The 16414-nt window shown below is 30.9% G+C and overlaps 1 protein-coding gene across 8 annotated transcripts in view; it reads right to left on the reverse strand.

Annotated features, from left to right (window-relative positions):
• Positions 1 to 836: 836 nt before the first annotated feature.
• The window catches only part of LOC139523865 (copine-3-like), a 41781-nt gene continuing 26203 nt past the window's right edge, over positions 837 to 16414 (reverse strand). For 4 of the 8 annotated variants that reach the window (XM_071318226.1, XM_071318229.1, XM_071318228.1 and 1 more), the window contains exons 9-15: positions 13312 to 13398; positions 12860 to 12919; positions 10499 to 10632; positions 8662 to 8768; positions 7981 to 8123; positions 5882 to 6118; positions 837 to 3333 (exon numbers count right to left, since the gene is read on the reverse strand). In XM_071318226.1, coding sequence (XP_071174327.1) covers positions 3229 to 3333; positions 5882 to 6118; positions 7981 to 8123; positions 8662 to 8768; positions 10499 to 10632; positions 12860 to 12919; positions 13312 to 13398 — 873 coding nt within the window. In that variant the 3' untranslated portion in view covers positions 837 to 3228. Of the gene's footprint in view, positions 3334 to 5860; positions 6119 to 7980; positions 8124 to 8661; positions 8769 to 10498; positions 10633 to 12859; positions 12920 to 13311; positions 13399 to 16414 lie in introns of all 8 variants that reach the window. The other 4 variants (XM_071318222.1, XM_071318223.1, XM_071318225.1 and 1 more) reach the window with 1 other exon arrangement.

Consider the following 16414-nt stretch of genomic DNA (forward strand, 5'->3'; position numbering starts at 1 on the left):
AGTCAGGAGCCTCTGGCCTTTGTAAGTCTTGTATGTTTTTTAATTTTAGTTCATTTATATGTTTTGGAGTTTAGTGTGACGTCCATTTTCACTGAACTAGTACACAATTTTATTTAGGGGCCAGCTGAGGACCACCTCCGGGTGTGGGATTTTTCTTGCTGCATTGAAGACCCATTGGTGGCCTTCGGCTGTTGTTTGCTCTTTGGTCGCGTTGTTGTCTCTTTGACATATTCCCCATTTCCATTTTCAATTTTAGGCATACTGGAGTTCCCTTTATGTTAAAACTTGCAATAATTCAAATTGTTCAAGTTATGTTACTCTGGAATGATAAAGCAGAAAATTTTCTAAATTAAAAGGGAGCTTTCTTCTGTCTTAAAATTACATGAGAATTCAGATGAAACAAACTTGACTTATCGTACAAAGTGTTTGAAGGACAGACCAATAAATGGATATTGGTATATAAAGGAAACAGTAGTATACCACTGTTCAAGTCATAAATCATATACCATAATATATCCAGTCTAAAAAGAACATTTAAAAATCATTTGCAAATGGTTTAACTCATATATTGGTACTATAGTAGCAAAACATACCAACTAACTTAAAAACATTGGGCGCAAAGTACGGATATAAGAGTACTTGCAGTTACTGAAAACTAACTCAAACCTAAATACAAATAATGAGTATACGACGGTTTTTTTTTTCAGATTAAAGTATCAACCAGTACAGAGTTATTGTAAAGATGTCATGCTTATCCCCATCATCTAAATAAATTAAACGAATGATTCTCACAAAAAGACCCATATCATCTATAACTTTTTAAAGTAATAAGGAACTTTCAATATTGTGATATTTATTTATAGACTTTAAAATTAGTTTCTATTACTAAATATTCAATAAATAAAGAAAAACAGACAAAAGTTACATCCATCTATTGCACAGCTAGCATATTTTCATAACATTTTGCATATAACATAGTAAATTTTTAACCCTAGAATTCCTGAAGTGTATACAAATATTACAAAGCTGCCGTTACAGATAACATATGAGTTTGCTATTGGTGAAATAAGCATTTCTAACATATAACGTAACAGCAGTATATATTATGTGGTTACATTGATTACATTTCTCAACCAAATATCCAGAATCAAACATTTGAATTTCTAATCTGATCTGGTATGGTTTTATTTGTTACATACAAGAGGCTCCCACAAGGTACCTCAGGTCGCAAGGTCGCTTTTAAATTCGACGAGAGGTCGTTTTTAAGGGAAATGTACAGGTCGCAGGTCTTTTTTTTCCCCAACACAGAGGACGGAAGTCGGTCGGAGGTTTTTTTTTCTAAATTTTACAGGTCGCAGGTCGTTTTTGGAGGCCCTCAGGTCGGAAGTCCCTCTAAAAGCCCATAGGTCGCAGGTCGTATTTGACCCTGCGGGAGCCTCATACAACAGTGAAACAAGTCTTTTCTGAACTCTTTACCAAACTTAAACATGACATAATTTCCTTAGGTTTGGTATAAATTCTATTTACTTCTTTTTAACAAAATACTCTGAAAGGTGTTAAATAATTAATCTCAATCTACCTTGTTCCTTAGAATAAAATAAGATTAGTAGAAAACATGTGCTGTAAAGCAGTTCAGCATAATACAAAATATATACATGATATGGTATCAAATTTTAACAAAAAAAATGTGGTTTAAATGATTAAATTGTAAAAAAGATGAGTAAATGACCTAACAGAATAATAACTTTTACAAAACTTGTCACTAACTGTACCTAACCTACATGACATACATGCCAATAAAGATATATAGCATAAAAATAAACTGCCACCTATCACTAAGCTGTATACTTGTAAAGGAAGCCCAAAAAGAACTACATGTACTAGAACTTATTTCAACTTATATATATGAAAATACGCTTTACTATAAAAGGAAACCCAAATAGATAAGTAAATAAGATATCAATTGATATAAAAATACAATTTACAATAAATATTCAAAATTACTTGGACCCATTATTATTTAAATATTACCATCTACAAAAAAAATGTTTTTAAAGAAATGAACATCTTGGCAACAACTTACTGGATACATATGTAATTTTTTTGTTTTCTTCTGATATTGATTTCTAACTTCGTCAAATGATATTTTAGAATCAATAGATTTTACAATATTTTAACATTTATTGTTTTCTTTGTCCTTCAACTTGTATAGGAATATTTTCACCTTTTTAGTATATTTGATTCCCTCTTGTTCAAGTATGCTTAATATTAAAAAAAAAACAACATATCAAATGATACCGTTTGATTGGTTACATTATAATGGCAAGAAAATATCTCAATATTTATACGTCTTTTACACAAATTAACAGTATGATTGCAAAAAGTATCAAGAAGGATAAATGCAATCTTTATATTGAACACTTTTTATTAATAAAATCAACAGAAAAAAAGAAATAATGCCACTTTGAATAATTATAACAAAGCACTAACGCAAAAAGTAACCAAGCACTTTCAAAAAATAGATAACAAAGCAATATAAAAAAATAGGTCTGTAAGTAGCATCAGAGTGATAAATGAAATAAAGAATAAAGATTGAGGAAATTTGAAGAACTACAAGAACTGTTTATAAATAACATTGCAATATACATACAATGTCATAGTTAACATCATTTACCACAATTATGGCATGTTGAATCATAGGCCTGAGCAGGCAGAATATGGCACATCCACCTAACATAAACTTGTAAAATGGTTAAAAGATTCTTACAAAAAAAACACTTTCTTATCTCAGATCTATTATGTGAATGGCTAATTAAGCCAGGAAGTTCAAAATACAAACAATAGGGCAGAAACAATATAATGTTAAGAGAAAACATTAAGAGATATAAAATCAACTATAGAAGCCATTATGTCAGACATTTAAAAAATGAAATGACTAGTCCCAAAAATATACCATATAATTCCATAACTTGCTATACGACAATGATGGTATATAAATTTTTGCACCATAAAAATGACAGAGGTAATAAGACAGATTGCTATTTCATTCTATAGGATTTACCTCATAATCATAAAGGTAAGAGGTAAGAGGTAATGATTCAGGCTTCCATTATAACATTTGCAATAAGCTTTCAAAACAGATTCAACAAATAACAATCAACAAATTGTTCAACAAACTTATTAGACACTTATAATTGCTCTGCTTCTTCATTGATAAGTATTGCTGTCTTATTTTTGTGGAACATTTGGCAACATTTTCCTCATTGAGTAATATTTAACTACTTGTTGTGGAACCTCTGCCAACACCTGCTTTGCTAACTCAGCTGCTGATGCCTGCAAAAGAAAGTATTTTTTAACAGATTAAGGTGGTACCTAACACCTTGACTAAAAATTTCATTGGTTATATAGCAGTTTAACAAACACTAATTTTGATCACTGGGAAGCTTAATATTTCCTTAACAATACAACATGATTAAAACATTGAGCAATCTCCCTGTAGTGTTAGGTACCACCTTAAGATGTGTAGTTAGAATGTAAGATGACTTTCCATAGCTATCTGACAAAGGAAAACTTTTAGAAAATTCTTATACAGTGTTATCCCACACATTGAGGGACCAAAAAAAAATGTGGGATGCTCAGATTTTTTTCTGCAAGGATAAGCATATTTTGGGACCATGAAAATGTGTTTGGAATACTCAGTTGTAGGATTAGGCAGGTTAGACTGTATTGCTATAATATCACTCCACCTTATTGCTATTCGTCCGCTACTTGAAAATACAGACTTTGCTGTAAAATTTTGACATCATGAAAAAAGATGTTTGATACAACATTTGAAAAAGTGATTGTTGAATGACATCAATAGTTTAAGTCAACAGGGGGTATAAACCTGGGTCAAGTATTGCTGATTCCAAAAAAGTGATAAGGTTCATCTGATTACAAAAATGTTTCATTCATTTATACTTACTCGAAGCTGTACAGTATAAAATAACAAGAAAACTATTAGATATTTCTCTACAAACCTTACAATAAACAAATTCAATTCTATAATGTAAATATCCCTACATCAATTATTTTTATTGCAGTTGTTTCTATTTGTCTTCAATAAAAAAAGAATAAGCATGAATGTGATTTGTCATTTCTGTGGTTTGTTTCATTGATGAAAAGAAATAAACAAAAATGTGTTTCTTCTTTTCTGTTTGCTTTTTATTGTCATGTATTCAACATGTCCCTTTATCTATATTTAATACAGGATCAAAGGATGTATAAGTCTGAATATACTTTAAATACTTTATAGTAAAATAAGAAATGATTATGTGCATTTATAAATATGATATTAACAAAAATATGAGATTAATAAATTTGATTTCAGTAAGTGCTTTGTAGTGTACTGCCAGTGGAATTTAAAATGTAAACAATGAAAAAACATTATAGTGAGAACAAGGATTATTAGCTACAATAGATTAGTAATAGGTGAGACATTATAGTATTTTAAATATATGGGATAACTTAAGTTAAAAAGAAAGTATTCTGGTTAATATGCACAATTTACTTAGAGAGTGGTTGTAGTAAACTTTGACAATTTCACAAAAACAATCTGTTGTCATTTTTATGTACCAAATGTCATTCAACACTTTACAGGAATATATTGCAATTTCTTTGCAAAAGTTCTGGTAAGAATACTTATCCCATAAGTGTCTTTTATCTTCCTATTGAGGCAAAGGTTGTAAACAACACTAATTTTCATATTGTGATACAACTTGAAACAATGCTATTTTGTACACTCTCAAATAGTAGCTGTAGACATATGTCAACAGCCATTTAAAAATTAATGGAAAATATTTTTTTTCTCACAAAAATTCAATGCATCCCATGTATTTAGATCTAGTTCTATAGATAAGGAAGCTGTGGTATGAGTGCCAATGAGACAACTCTCCATCCAAGTCTCAATTTATAAAAGTAAACCATTATAGGTTAAGGTATGGTCTTCAACACAGAACCTAGGCTTACATCGAACAGCAAGCTATAAAGGGCCCCAAAAATTACTAGTGTAAAACCATTCAAACTGGAAAACCTGGAAAAAACGGTCTATGTCTATCTCTAAAACATCATCCCTTCTTCCCCATTATCATAGTTAACTTCTTTCAGTTGCAACAGGGAGACATAATGTTTTTGTTTTCAAAATGATAATTTTGTCCCTTAAATTGTGCAATATTGACCCAATGATTACCTCAGTTACCAAATATTGAACAAAGTAAAAAAAAATATATGTTACAGAAAAAGATCAACAGCTTTAAAGTATAGTGACGAGAACATAGCTTTAGATTCTGCCATGATTTCATACTTTAAAAAATGCAAGTTCATAAAGATCAAAATATACACACATTTGTAAAAAGATCAGTCAAATGATATCAGGTAAAAATCATGCAAAAAAAAAGATTAAAATAGAATATTTACAATATAGCTGAATTGGTGTAAAGCTGTGTCAGGTAAATTGATATTATTTTCATTGAATGTACATATAAAGGGACAAGGTTCTCCTCCCAAAAGTTGTCATGTGAATAACTCCCATTCTAAAAAAAACAAAACTAAAAAATATCAAAAATTTATAATTGGTTTAATGCAGACCCTTACACCAAAATTAGCAGATAAAATATCAGGTTTTAAGCACACAGATGGAAAGACAAACAGCTGCATACATTGAAATCTGCCTGAATTCTCTGCATAAAAATTTAGTCCAAAACCTTCAACATTAAAATTCTAAAAATTAAATGAATATTTTTTTCAAAATACAGAACATTACTTATCATTACTTATAAGACAGATTTCATTGTATGTGCAGACAATAACATGCTAAACATACGTTTGGATCATTCCCGCTTACTCTTTTAAAGTCTCTAAAAGGTACAAATTGTACAATATCTCGCTGAGCTGGCTGACCATTTGGGCCTTTCAGAACACCATCATCACCATCAAGAAAGTTCATGTCAGCAAAGTCAGCGTTACCCACTCCAACAATGATCAGTGACATGGGAAGACCAGAACAATATACAATAGCTTGACGAGTGGCATCCATATCTGTGATCACTCCATCTGTCAGTAGCAGTAGAGCAAAATAGGCCTGAAATAAAGTCATGAATGACAGTGAATTTATCATATACCGGTAGCTGATCTACCTGCACATTGTTTTACTAATCATTAGCTTGAATAGCACTGCAAAACACATATCAATGACCAATATTTATTTATAATAATACAAAAGGTATTGGACAATAGTAACCATATAATCATGATCATGTACAATTTCAAATGAAATGATTAAAATAACTGAAGTTCACAAAGGATCCCTTTTATATAAATAAACTCATCATAGATACCAGGATTGAAATTTGATTTACGCCAGACGTGCTCAAATCAAAAATTGTTGAAACAGCATATATTAAAGTATAGATTCCAAACATATTTGAATAAATTGTTTCACTGAGCACAGCTAGATACGACCACAGAGGTCCAACCCTGAACAGTTGGAGCAAAAAAGGCCACAATATTCATGCTTGATACAGGTCTGAATTTGGATTGTAATTAAATATTTGACACATAATAGGTTTCTGACACAGAATAATTGTAAGAAGAACTTATAATTGGTTATATGATTTGAATTTATATAAACAGTTTCTTGCTTTTGCACAATACACTATGCTGTTGCGAATTGAACACCCCCCCCCCTCCCCACCACCCCAAAAAAAAATGTATACCCCTTTTTTTACTTTTGTGCAATACACTATGATGTTACACCCCCTATATTTTTCCAAAAAAGTATTTGAAGAAACTTTTATTTATTTATTTTTGGAAATCTGAAATGAGAAAAAATAGTGTCCTCCCATTTTTTTTTCACCTCTCCTTTTCCCCAAAAAAAATCTTTCCCTCAAAATATGGCCATAATCTCAATTTAAATTTCGAATGGAGTTTGCAACCACAATTACCCATTTAAATAAATAATTAAAGTCTTAAAATAGAAAATGATATACATAATCATGGCTAAAATCATAATAATTAATAGTAATTTAGAGAAAAATAAATTGACAATACAACATTTCTGAAAACATAATATACATGGGAAGTAAATCTAAACATACACAACATTTTACTTGAAATGTATTTGTATTACCTCCCTTACACTTCTTTAGAATTGTCCTAAATGTCCATCAACCAAGAAACCCTTGCTTTTCCCCCTTTTTTGCCCACAATTCCCAAACAGATTGAGCCATAAACTCCTAAAGTCAATCCAAACCCTCCCTTTGTGGTATGGAAACTTGTGGTATAATTTCAGAGAGATTCAAACTTAAACACAAGTAATTGTCTGCTAACTAGAAAGATTACTTTTTTAGCCTATTTTTGGCCCCTAATTCCTAAATAAACTTAATCATAGATACCAGGACTAAATTTTCTATATATGCCAGACACGCGTTTTTGTCTACAAAAGATTCATTGAAGACGCTCGTATCCAAAAAGTTAAAAAAGCCAAATAAAGAACAAAGTTGAAGAGCATTGAGATCCAAATTCCTAAAAGAGTTGCCAATACAGCTAAGGTAATCTATGCCTGAGGTAGAAAAGCTGTTAGGACCTTAACCCCCAAAATCAATCCCAACCTTTCTTTTGTGGTTTTAAACCCTGTGTTTAAATATCAAAGATTTCTATTTACTAATACTAAAGTTATTGTCCAGACAACAACTCTCTTCTGACAACGCGGACAATGACAACGATGGGATACAAAATGTTTTGCGGTCATTAAAATCTGGGAAGCTTCAGGATGTCACAGTATGGATTAGAACAAATCTCTTGAAAAAAACTTTATTACAGTTCCCAGAACAATGAAATCATGCCAAGTTCAATAAACTGGATAAGGATAATGACATTAACAATAATAATAAGAGTTATAAAGCAACCCTCGACAAGCATCTTATCTATAAAGTCTATCCTTACATGAGCCCCTTTTGTTGCCTCCTCTTTTTGGGCTGCTTCAGCAAACCTGGCAACATGATATATTATTGGTGAAACATTTGTTGGTCCATAAAGACGAATCTGTTGTATGCAGTTGGTATAAGCATCTAAAATGCCCTGTATTCCTGAAAGGAAAAAAATATACAAATACATTATACTCTTGGTTCCCTTATTTAACCAAAGTATAATCAAAATATAAAATTAAATTGTAAATCTACATAACAGGACTACATGTGAAATGACATGCTCAGTACCATTAATTATCTAAAGCAAAATCAAGGAAAAAAAAATCCTTCATACAAGCACAAGGGTTGTTGTTCAATATTGTAGCATCTGGAGATAAATTTGAACTTTTTTGCAACTCACTTAAAATTCTGAAAAATAGGTCTTCTTGTAAAGTGTATTTACACCTGAATTTCTACAAAACTTAATAAAATGCTGAATTTACACATATATGGTCCACATTAGAAAAGTCACCTACATATAATATTTTTCCAAATAAATTTAGTAAATTTTACATCTAAAATTCATAAACTATGGGTCATGAAAATTCTCTATATTCCTATAATTTTAAGGTTGAAATGTACTTTGTTGCCTTTCCATCAGATCTGCTATATTGAAAACAGTGTACCATTTGCCCAATTTTTGTTTCTAAAGTTCTACCTGCACAATATGGATTAGTAGCATTAAAATTCAATGCAAATTCCATGGAAACCTTCATTTCAGGAGGAATCTGTGCACCAAATCCTAAAGCTGGAAACATTTTGTCCCTAAAATATAAGAAATCCAAGTTTAGAAAATTTTGTACATTAATTCAACAAGAGTGCACACGCTGAAATGTATCGCCTTCTTTACTAATCATTGATATTATGTTGATAGTCCTAAAGATAAATTTTTATTACAACTGTCACACAAACTTAACATTAACCAAGAAAACTAAACATTGACCAATGAACCATGAAAATAAGGTCAAGGTCAGATGAACCATGCCAGGTAGGCATGTACAGCTTACAATTTTTTCATACAACAAATTTAGTTGAACTATTGCTTACAGTTTAAGAAAAACAGACCAAAACACAAAAACTTAACACTGAGCAATTAACCATGAAAATGAGGTCAAGGTCAAATAAAACCTGCACGACTGACATATAGATCATAAAATATTTCCATACACCAAATATAGTTGACCTTTTGCATATAGTATAAGAAAAAAAAGACCAAAACTCAAAAACTTAACTATAACCACTAAACCATGAAAATGAGGTCAAGGTCAGACGACACCTGCCAGTTGGACATGTACACCTTACAGTCCTTCCATACACTGAATATACTAGACCTATTGCTAATAGTATCTGAGATATGGACTTGAAAACCAAAACTTAATCCATGAAATGAGGTCGAGGTCAAGTGGAAACTGTCTGACGGGCATGAGGACCTTGCAAGGTACTCACATACCATATATAGTTATCCTATTACTTATAATAAGAGAGAATTTATCATTACAAAAAATGTGAACTTTTTTTTCAAGTAGTCACTGAACCATGAAAATGAGGTCAAGGACATTGGACATGTGACTGACGGAAACTTCGTAACATAAGGCATCCATATACAAAGTATGAATCATCCAGGTCTTCCACCTTCTAAAATATGAAGCTTTTAAGAAGTTAGTTAACGCCGCCGCCGCTGGATCACTATCCCCATGTCGAGCTTTCTGCGACATAAGTGGCAGGCTCAACAATAAACAATACCTTTAAAAGCCCAAAATGAGGGTATATTGCAAGAATATGATTGATTTTTTAAAAGTTTTCTTAGAGATGAATGATAAAAATTTCATAAATTTTGATAAACCTTGTGTTATAGTAAAATCATCAGCACCTTAAATAAACAGCAAGAGTGCACTTGATGAAATGTGTTGCCTGCTTATATATTTTTATGATAAAATTGAATAATAATAATGAGGGGGTCCTGATCCCGAAATCCCGGGCTTAAAAACATGAAATCCTGACGTCTCGAATTTAAAATGTAAATCTTGACATACTGAAATTAAAAAAAGAATTCCTGAATCCCAAAAGGGTCAATCCTGAAATCCTGAGCTTAAAAAACACCTGATCCTGGAGTCCAGATGAAGGTCCTATCCCCCTCAATAAGGAGGTCAAGGTCAGATTAAATCCTAAGAAATGAGACTTGCAAATGCTAATTCATTTTTGTACAACTGCATACCAAATATTAATATCATTGACTTAATATTAGTGGTCGAATCACAAACTTTAACATGTAACCTATCCAAAACTTTCAATATCTAAAGACCATGAGGGTTGGGACCAAATAATTCCATGATAATGAGATGTGACAATGCTAATACAACTGCATTCCAAATACCATTACACTTCCACTAGTGGTTCCCCATCAACTGACCTAATCACAAAATAATACATCATTTGAGGTAAGACAATAGAAGGCTTAAAACATACATGTCAAAGTATGGAAGTAGAGTACATACGTGTCATAATCTTGACATACTGCCCCCACAGCTTGTATGGCTTGTTGATATTCATTAGGTTGATATGGATTGATGTAATGTAAAGAATTAGCTGTTTTGGGATCACCATTAGAAGCTGTAAAATCTACTCCTACCTGAAAAATCAATGCACTTTCTGCTTATTATGTTTATACAAAAGACTGTCAAATACAATGGGGCATTCAGATAATTTTGTTTTGTCATGATTCTACTTTTCTGTTATAGTTTTCAAGATAATAGAAAGGGTAATAACTCTTTACGAATCCTCCTTTGGTTTAGGTCATATGATGGCCTTATATCAGCATTGATGTAGATCTTGTATAGCTGTTCATTCTTGCTTCATACAGTTTGCACAGTACTATTATAATTTTGGAGAAAACCGAGGCACCAACTTGAAAATTAGTAAAAAACAAGAATGTATCCAAAGTACACAGATGCCCCACTCGCACTATCATTTCCATGTTCAATGAACCCTGAAATAGGGTAAAAAATCTAATTTGACATTAAATTTAGAAAGATCATACCATAAGGAACATGTGTACTAAGTTTCAAGTTGATTGGACTTCAACTTCATCAAAAACTACCTCGACCAAAAACTTTTTACCTGAAACTCCCACTTTCATTTCTATGTTCAATGGACCGTGAAATTGGGGTCAAAAGTCTAATTTGGCTTTAAAATAAGAAAAATCATATTATAAGCAACAAGTGTACTAAGTTTCAAGTTGATTGGACTTCAGTTTCATTTTAACCTGAAACTCCCACTTTCATTTTCTATGTTCAGTAGACTGTGAAATTGGGGTCAAAAGACTAATTTAGCTTTAAAATTAGAAAGATCATATCATAAGCAACAAGTGTACTAAGTTTCAAGTTGATTGGACTTCAGCTTCATCAAAAACTACCTTGACCAAAAACTTAAACCTGAAGCGGGACAGACGGACGCACAGACCAGAAAACATAATGCCCCTCTACTATCGTAGGTGTGGGGCATACAAATCTTCTAGAGTCATCTGATAAGTTTTTTGGTAATGGAGAGTTCATTGATCTTGAAATTTTGATCAGTTCTAATGCATTTTACACTTATTCACTATCATTAGACATGGTGGTTGTTTTGGTTGATTGGCTTTTTCCTATAGGTAGCTGGTTGCTATGTTTATACCATGCTTTAAACCAGATGCTGAACCCTGAACAGTTGGGGCAAGTATGGACACAATATTCAAGCTTTATACAGCTCTGAATTTGGATTGTGATTAAATAGTTGACACAGCATAGGTTTCTGACACAGAATGAATGGGGTCTAATGAACTTAAAACAAGAATGTGTCCCCAGTACACGGATGCCCCACTCGCACTATCATTTTCTATGTTTAGTGGACCGTGAAGTTTGGGTAAAAACTCCAATTTGGCAATAAAAATTATAAAGAAGAAATTATCTTTTTAATTTCTGAAATGAGAAAAATTGTACCCCCACCAATCATTTTTTTCACCTTCCCCTTTCACTTATTCCAAAAATAATCTCAATTCAAATTTCTAATGGATTTTGCAACAATAACTACTCATTTAAATACATCATAAAATACTAAAATATAAAATGACATACAGTCATGGTTAAAAATTAATTTACAGCTACACATCTCAAGACAATCATCATTTCTTTATACACAATTTTCGACCAGTGTAAGGGAGGTAATCAAACATATATTTAAAGTATTCATTAAATGGAATTAGATTACCTCCCTTACACTGCTTTTAAATTGTCTAAATTGTCCTTTAACCAGAAAAACCCTTGTTTCCCCCCTTCTTTGTCCCTAATTGCTTAATCATTTGAGCCATAACCCCACCCCCTCCTCCCATAACCATCACTTTGTAGTATGGAAACTTGTGGTATAATTTCAGAGAGATTTTTGCACTTAAACACAAGTTATTGACTGGAAACTACAAAAATGCTTATTTGGGCCCCTTTTTTAGCCCCTAATTCCTAAACCTTTGGGACCATAACCCCCGAAATCAATCCCAACCTTCCTATGTGGTTATAAACATTGTGTTAAAATTTTATTGATTTCTATTTACTTATAATGTACTAAAGTTATTATCTGGAAACCATCTGTTTTCGGACGGTGATGACGCCGCCTAAGCAACCCATGCTGAGGACATGATTCCAATATATGACCAAATTTTTTTTAATTTTTGCGGTCGTATAAAAATCTATCATTTGTCCTATTTTTTTTAATAATATTAATTTAGTAATCACTGCTAGTTATTTAGAAGAAAAATACACTTAATTCAAATAAGATTATCATATATAATACTGGTATGTGTTATCAATAGTAAATACTGTTATACTTACTGTAAAATTAACCTGCATTCCTCCATATATAAATTCTAAGAAAGATGGATTTCTCTCCAGCTGGAAAAAGTAGTTAAAATCAGAAAATGTGTATCTAGATATATGCAGAATTAGGAAAAATTTGTTAGTTGACAGAGGACTGTTGCCAATGTGTTAATTATTGGACCACAAGTAACAATTCAACAAAAACATGGATATTATTTTCATAAATTATGTAAGTAATTCTTTATTCAACATTTCCTTTCATTGAAAACAGACAAGTTTTAATTACTGAACCTACTATGAAAAGAAAATTCTGAATCACACCGAGTGAAAACACCTCAATTCCCCCAACTCTTTTGTTTCTATAAAAATATTGTGTTTCTTTTTAATTTGTGCTTTGTTTTACTGTTATGAAATGTTTAATAATACATACGGTGTTTATAAAATACATGAAGAATAGATATTTATACCTTAAATGAAGTCAGATGAACTATTCCAGAGTTTTCATAACTTCTTTTCTTCTCTTTCTTTTTGGGGTTGATGCAAGGAAATGACGCCTACAATGATAAGAAAATATTATAGTATTCCAAAAATTCCTATTCCATTTAGGCATTGTCTGACTTTATCTTAGACAATTCCATCCTTATTTTGATGATAATGACATAACTGAATTAGACTTATCAACAAATTGTTACTTGAAAGGATTAACATGACAGGTGCCAGTCGTTGACCAGAAATTGCTTACCTTTCTGGTACACTAGATTTTTGGTAGGATATGGTTACTCATTTTTTAGTTTTCTGTAGAGTTTTTGTGGACTGTTCATATGGCAATACCGTATACTAAGATATCAATAAAATGACTTTCCTGTGATAACCTTAAAGGGAGTTTCCTAGATTACACAGAAAATACTATCAAAATACTGCTATGAAGATACAAAATCTTTTCTGACATCACAAATTGTTTAAAAAAATGCAAATTTAAGCAGATGCAGGGGCAATTATTTTATTTACGTCCTTAGAGCAGGAGACTTTTACAATTGAAATATATGTATTCATTTTCATTGATCTGTACACCATTCTTCCTGCATTTTGTCGGGCAGAATATACATTTTCATCTCGAGCAAGATACTTTTTTCAGTTCTTACAAGATAAATAAAAGAGGACGCTTAAAGTTGAAGTTTTAATAGTCTTGCTGCATTAAGTGTACTTTGAACTTGTATAGGATCCACAGAATCTTGATTTGTTTTTTCTTAAATATCTTGTATTTTAGTTAATCAATCTGTTAGTACTTTAGTCAATCTTTGATTTCAAGAAATTTCTCATTTGTTATCATTTTGTTTTCTTAATTCATCTATGTTTTTAGCAGAATGTTTAGTATGATTTATCAAATTTCAATTTGTTACATTTACTATGAGAACAAGGCACACGTGATTTGTTTTTTCTTATAACTAAAATAAAAACCAAAAAAATCATATTTTTTTACATTTAGAAATTTAATCACCACAAAAAATACAGAAATGGAACAATATATAATTCATTATTGCCAATATATATTCCCCTAATATCCATGAAATTCAGAAAGAAAGATAACAACAATTTAAAAGCACATGTAAAACACTAAAAGATCCATTTAAAAGATAATATATTCAAATTGCATCTTAATGGCTGTAACATCCATCTTTACCAAGTCCACCTTTATGACCTGGTTATTTATAGGAGTTTCATTTATCTACACTTTTACCTGTATCAGGCAAACAAAGTTGTTATATTCAATATAATATTCCCTGTTTCTAATGTAAACATTGTTTATAAGTGCTAGTTGAGTGAGATCAACCTTGAAGCTTTAGGCATTCATTACTATAGAGGCCAGTGGTGATGATAAGTGTGTAAAGGGGTGTGAAGAGGATTTCCTGTACATACTATCAGGAATTAACATCATTTATTGTACTTTAACTGATATATTTATCAAGAATTCATTACAGGTAAATACTTACATTAAAAGAGGTTAATGATACAAAACCTATCACATGCATATTAAAAGAAACATGCTTACATTACTTTATTAAATTTTGTTATAATAGTGATGTTTAAATTCTTGTCACAAACTTTATAAAGCTAGAAATAGATGTATATCTGTGGATAGAAAAATATTTCAGAGATGGTAACTGGAAAGTTTTAACTTAACTTAAACTCAGTGTACTCTTAAGATTCATCCTGAAGTGTTCTGCGATGTACATTATACGTATTTTGAACTTATGTTTAAATGCAATTTCCAAATTACTTCTAATGTGAATTGATTAGATACAACAATTTTGACACACAAATCTATATTTTTTTTCTGTGTTCCTGTTGATGGAGATTTATACAGATTACTTTCTCTTATTCTAAGCCTATTAAAACTTCCCTTGAACTGTTGATTATTATTCTATAATTAATGTGTAGTTCACCCGATCTTAATCTTTATTTGTAAAAATTTTAATTGCACAGTCAATTTTCTTAACCTTCTCTAATTCCGCTTTTGTTACCTCAAGAAAAAAGGCAACAATTGCCTGATGATGTAACATGGAAAAAACACATATCTAATGTCTTTTAGCAGATAATTAAGAATAGAGAAGACACATATCTAATGTCTTTTAGCAGATAATTGGAAAGGAAATTAAAGTTTGCCTAAATAATCATCATTTTATCTTGTGCATTACAATATTTCTCTTCACTCATCAGTTAAGTTTTAATATTTAATTTCCTTGAAATAGGAAATAGTATCACACTTAATGTAGCGGTCCAATCTATAGAGTACAATTCTTGATATCTTAAATATATATATATGGTTTACGGATCTAATGGACACCACATCATGTGTATACATGTATCTTAAAACTATAATCCAGGTCAATCCAAAACTAACAAACTTTTGCTGACCTAAATTTATTTAAACCTTTATTAACAATGAATTAATAATAGCAAATTAATCAAATAATTGTTTGCTGTCAATGTTGACAAACCATAAATAATTTGTTAACCTAATAACAATCTTGGTGGTATGATATACATTTAGCATACTGTGTTCAATTTTAAACAAAAATAAAATTGATTCATCTAAGTCACTTAAAATACTGAATATTTGATAATGTATGCTTAAATAAAAGGTATAAAAATATACTTTTTAATGTAAAAACAAATTTATATTACTGTTAAACCATTACCATCAGAAACCTGGACTCATATTCTCTATCAAAATCAGTGGTGAATACGGGCGCACTACGTTTGCGCGCATTTGGGGATTAAAATGTTTTACGTTTGCGCGCAGCTTTTGATTACATTTGCGCGCATTCATTTTACAGGTAAACTCAGGTAAAAATATAAATAAAAATTTAATTAAATTATAATTGACTATATATTTTTTTATTTTCATAATAAATATGACTATCAATTATTAATTTTGAAAACATTTCTTAATTCAAACTATATATTGTTAATATTGAATTATAAAACCAATTATAAAGTTATCATCATTTATACTCCATTGCGAATATTTCAGAGTGAAAAGGATTTGAACGAATATTGATCGTTTTT

Source organism: Mytilus edulis, chromosome 5 (genome assembly GCF_963676685.1).
Source record: "Mytilus edulis chromosome 5, xbMytEdul2.2, whole genome shotgun sequence".
NCBI lineage: Eukaryota > Metazoa > Mollusca > Bivalvia > Mytilida > Mytilidae > Mytilus > Mytilus edulis.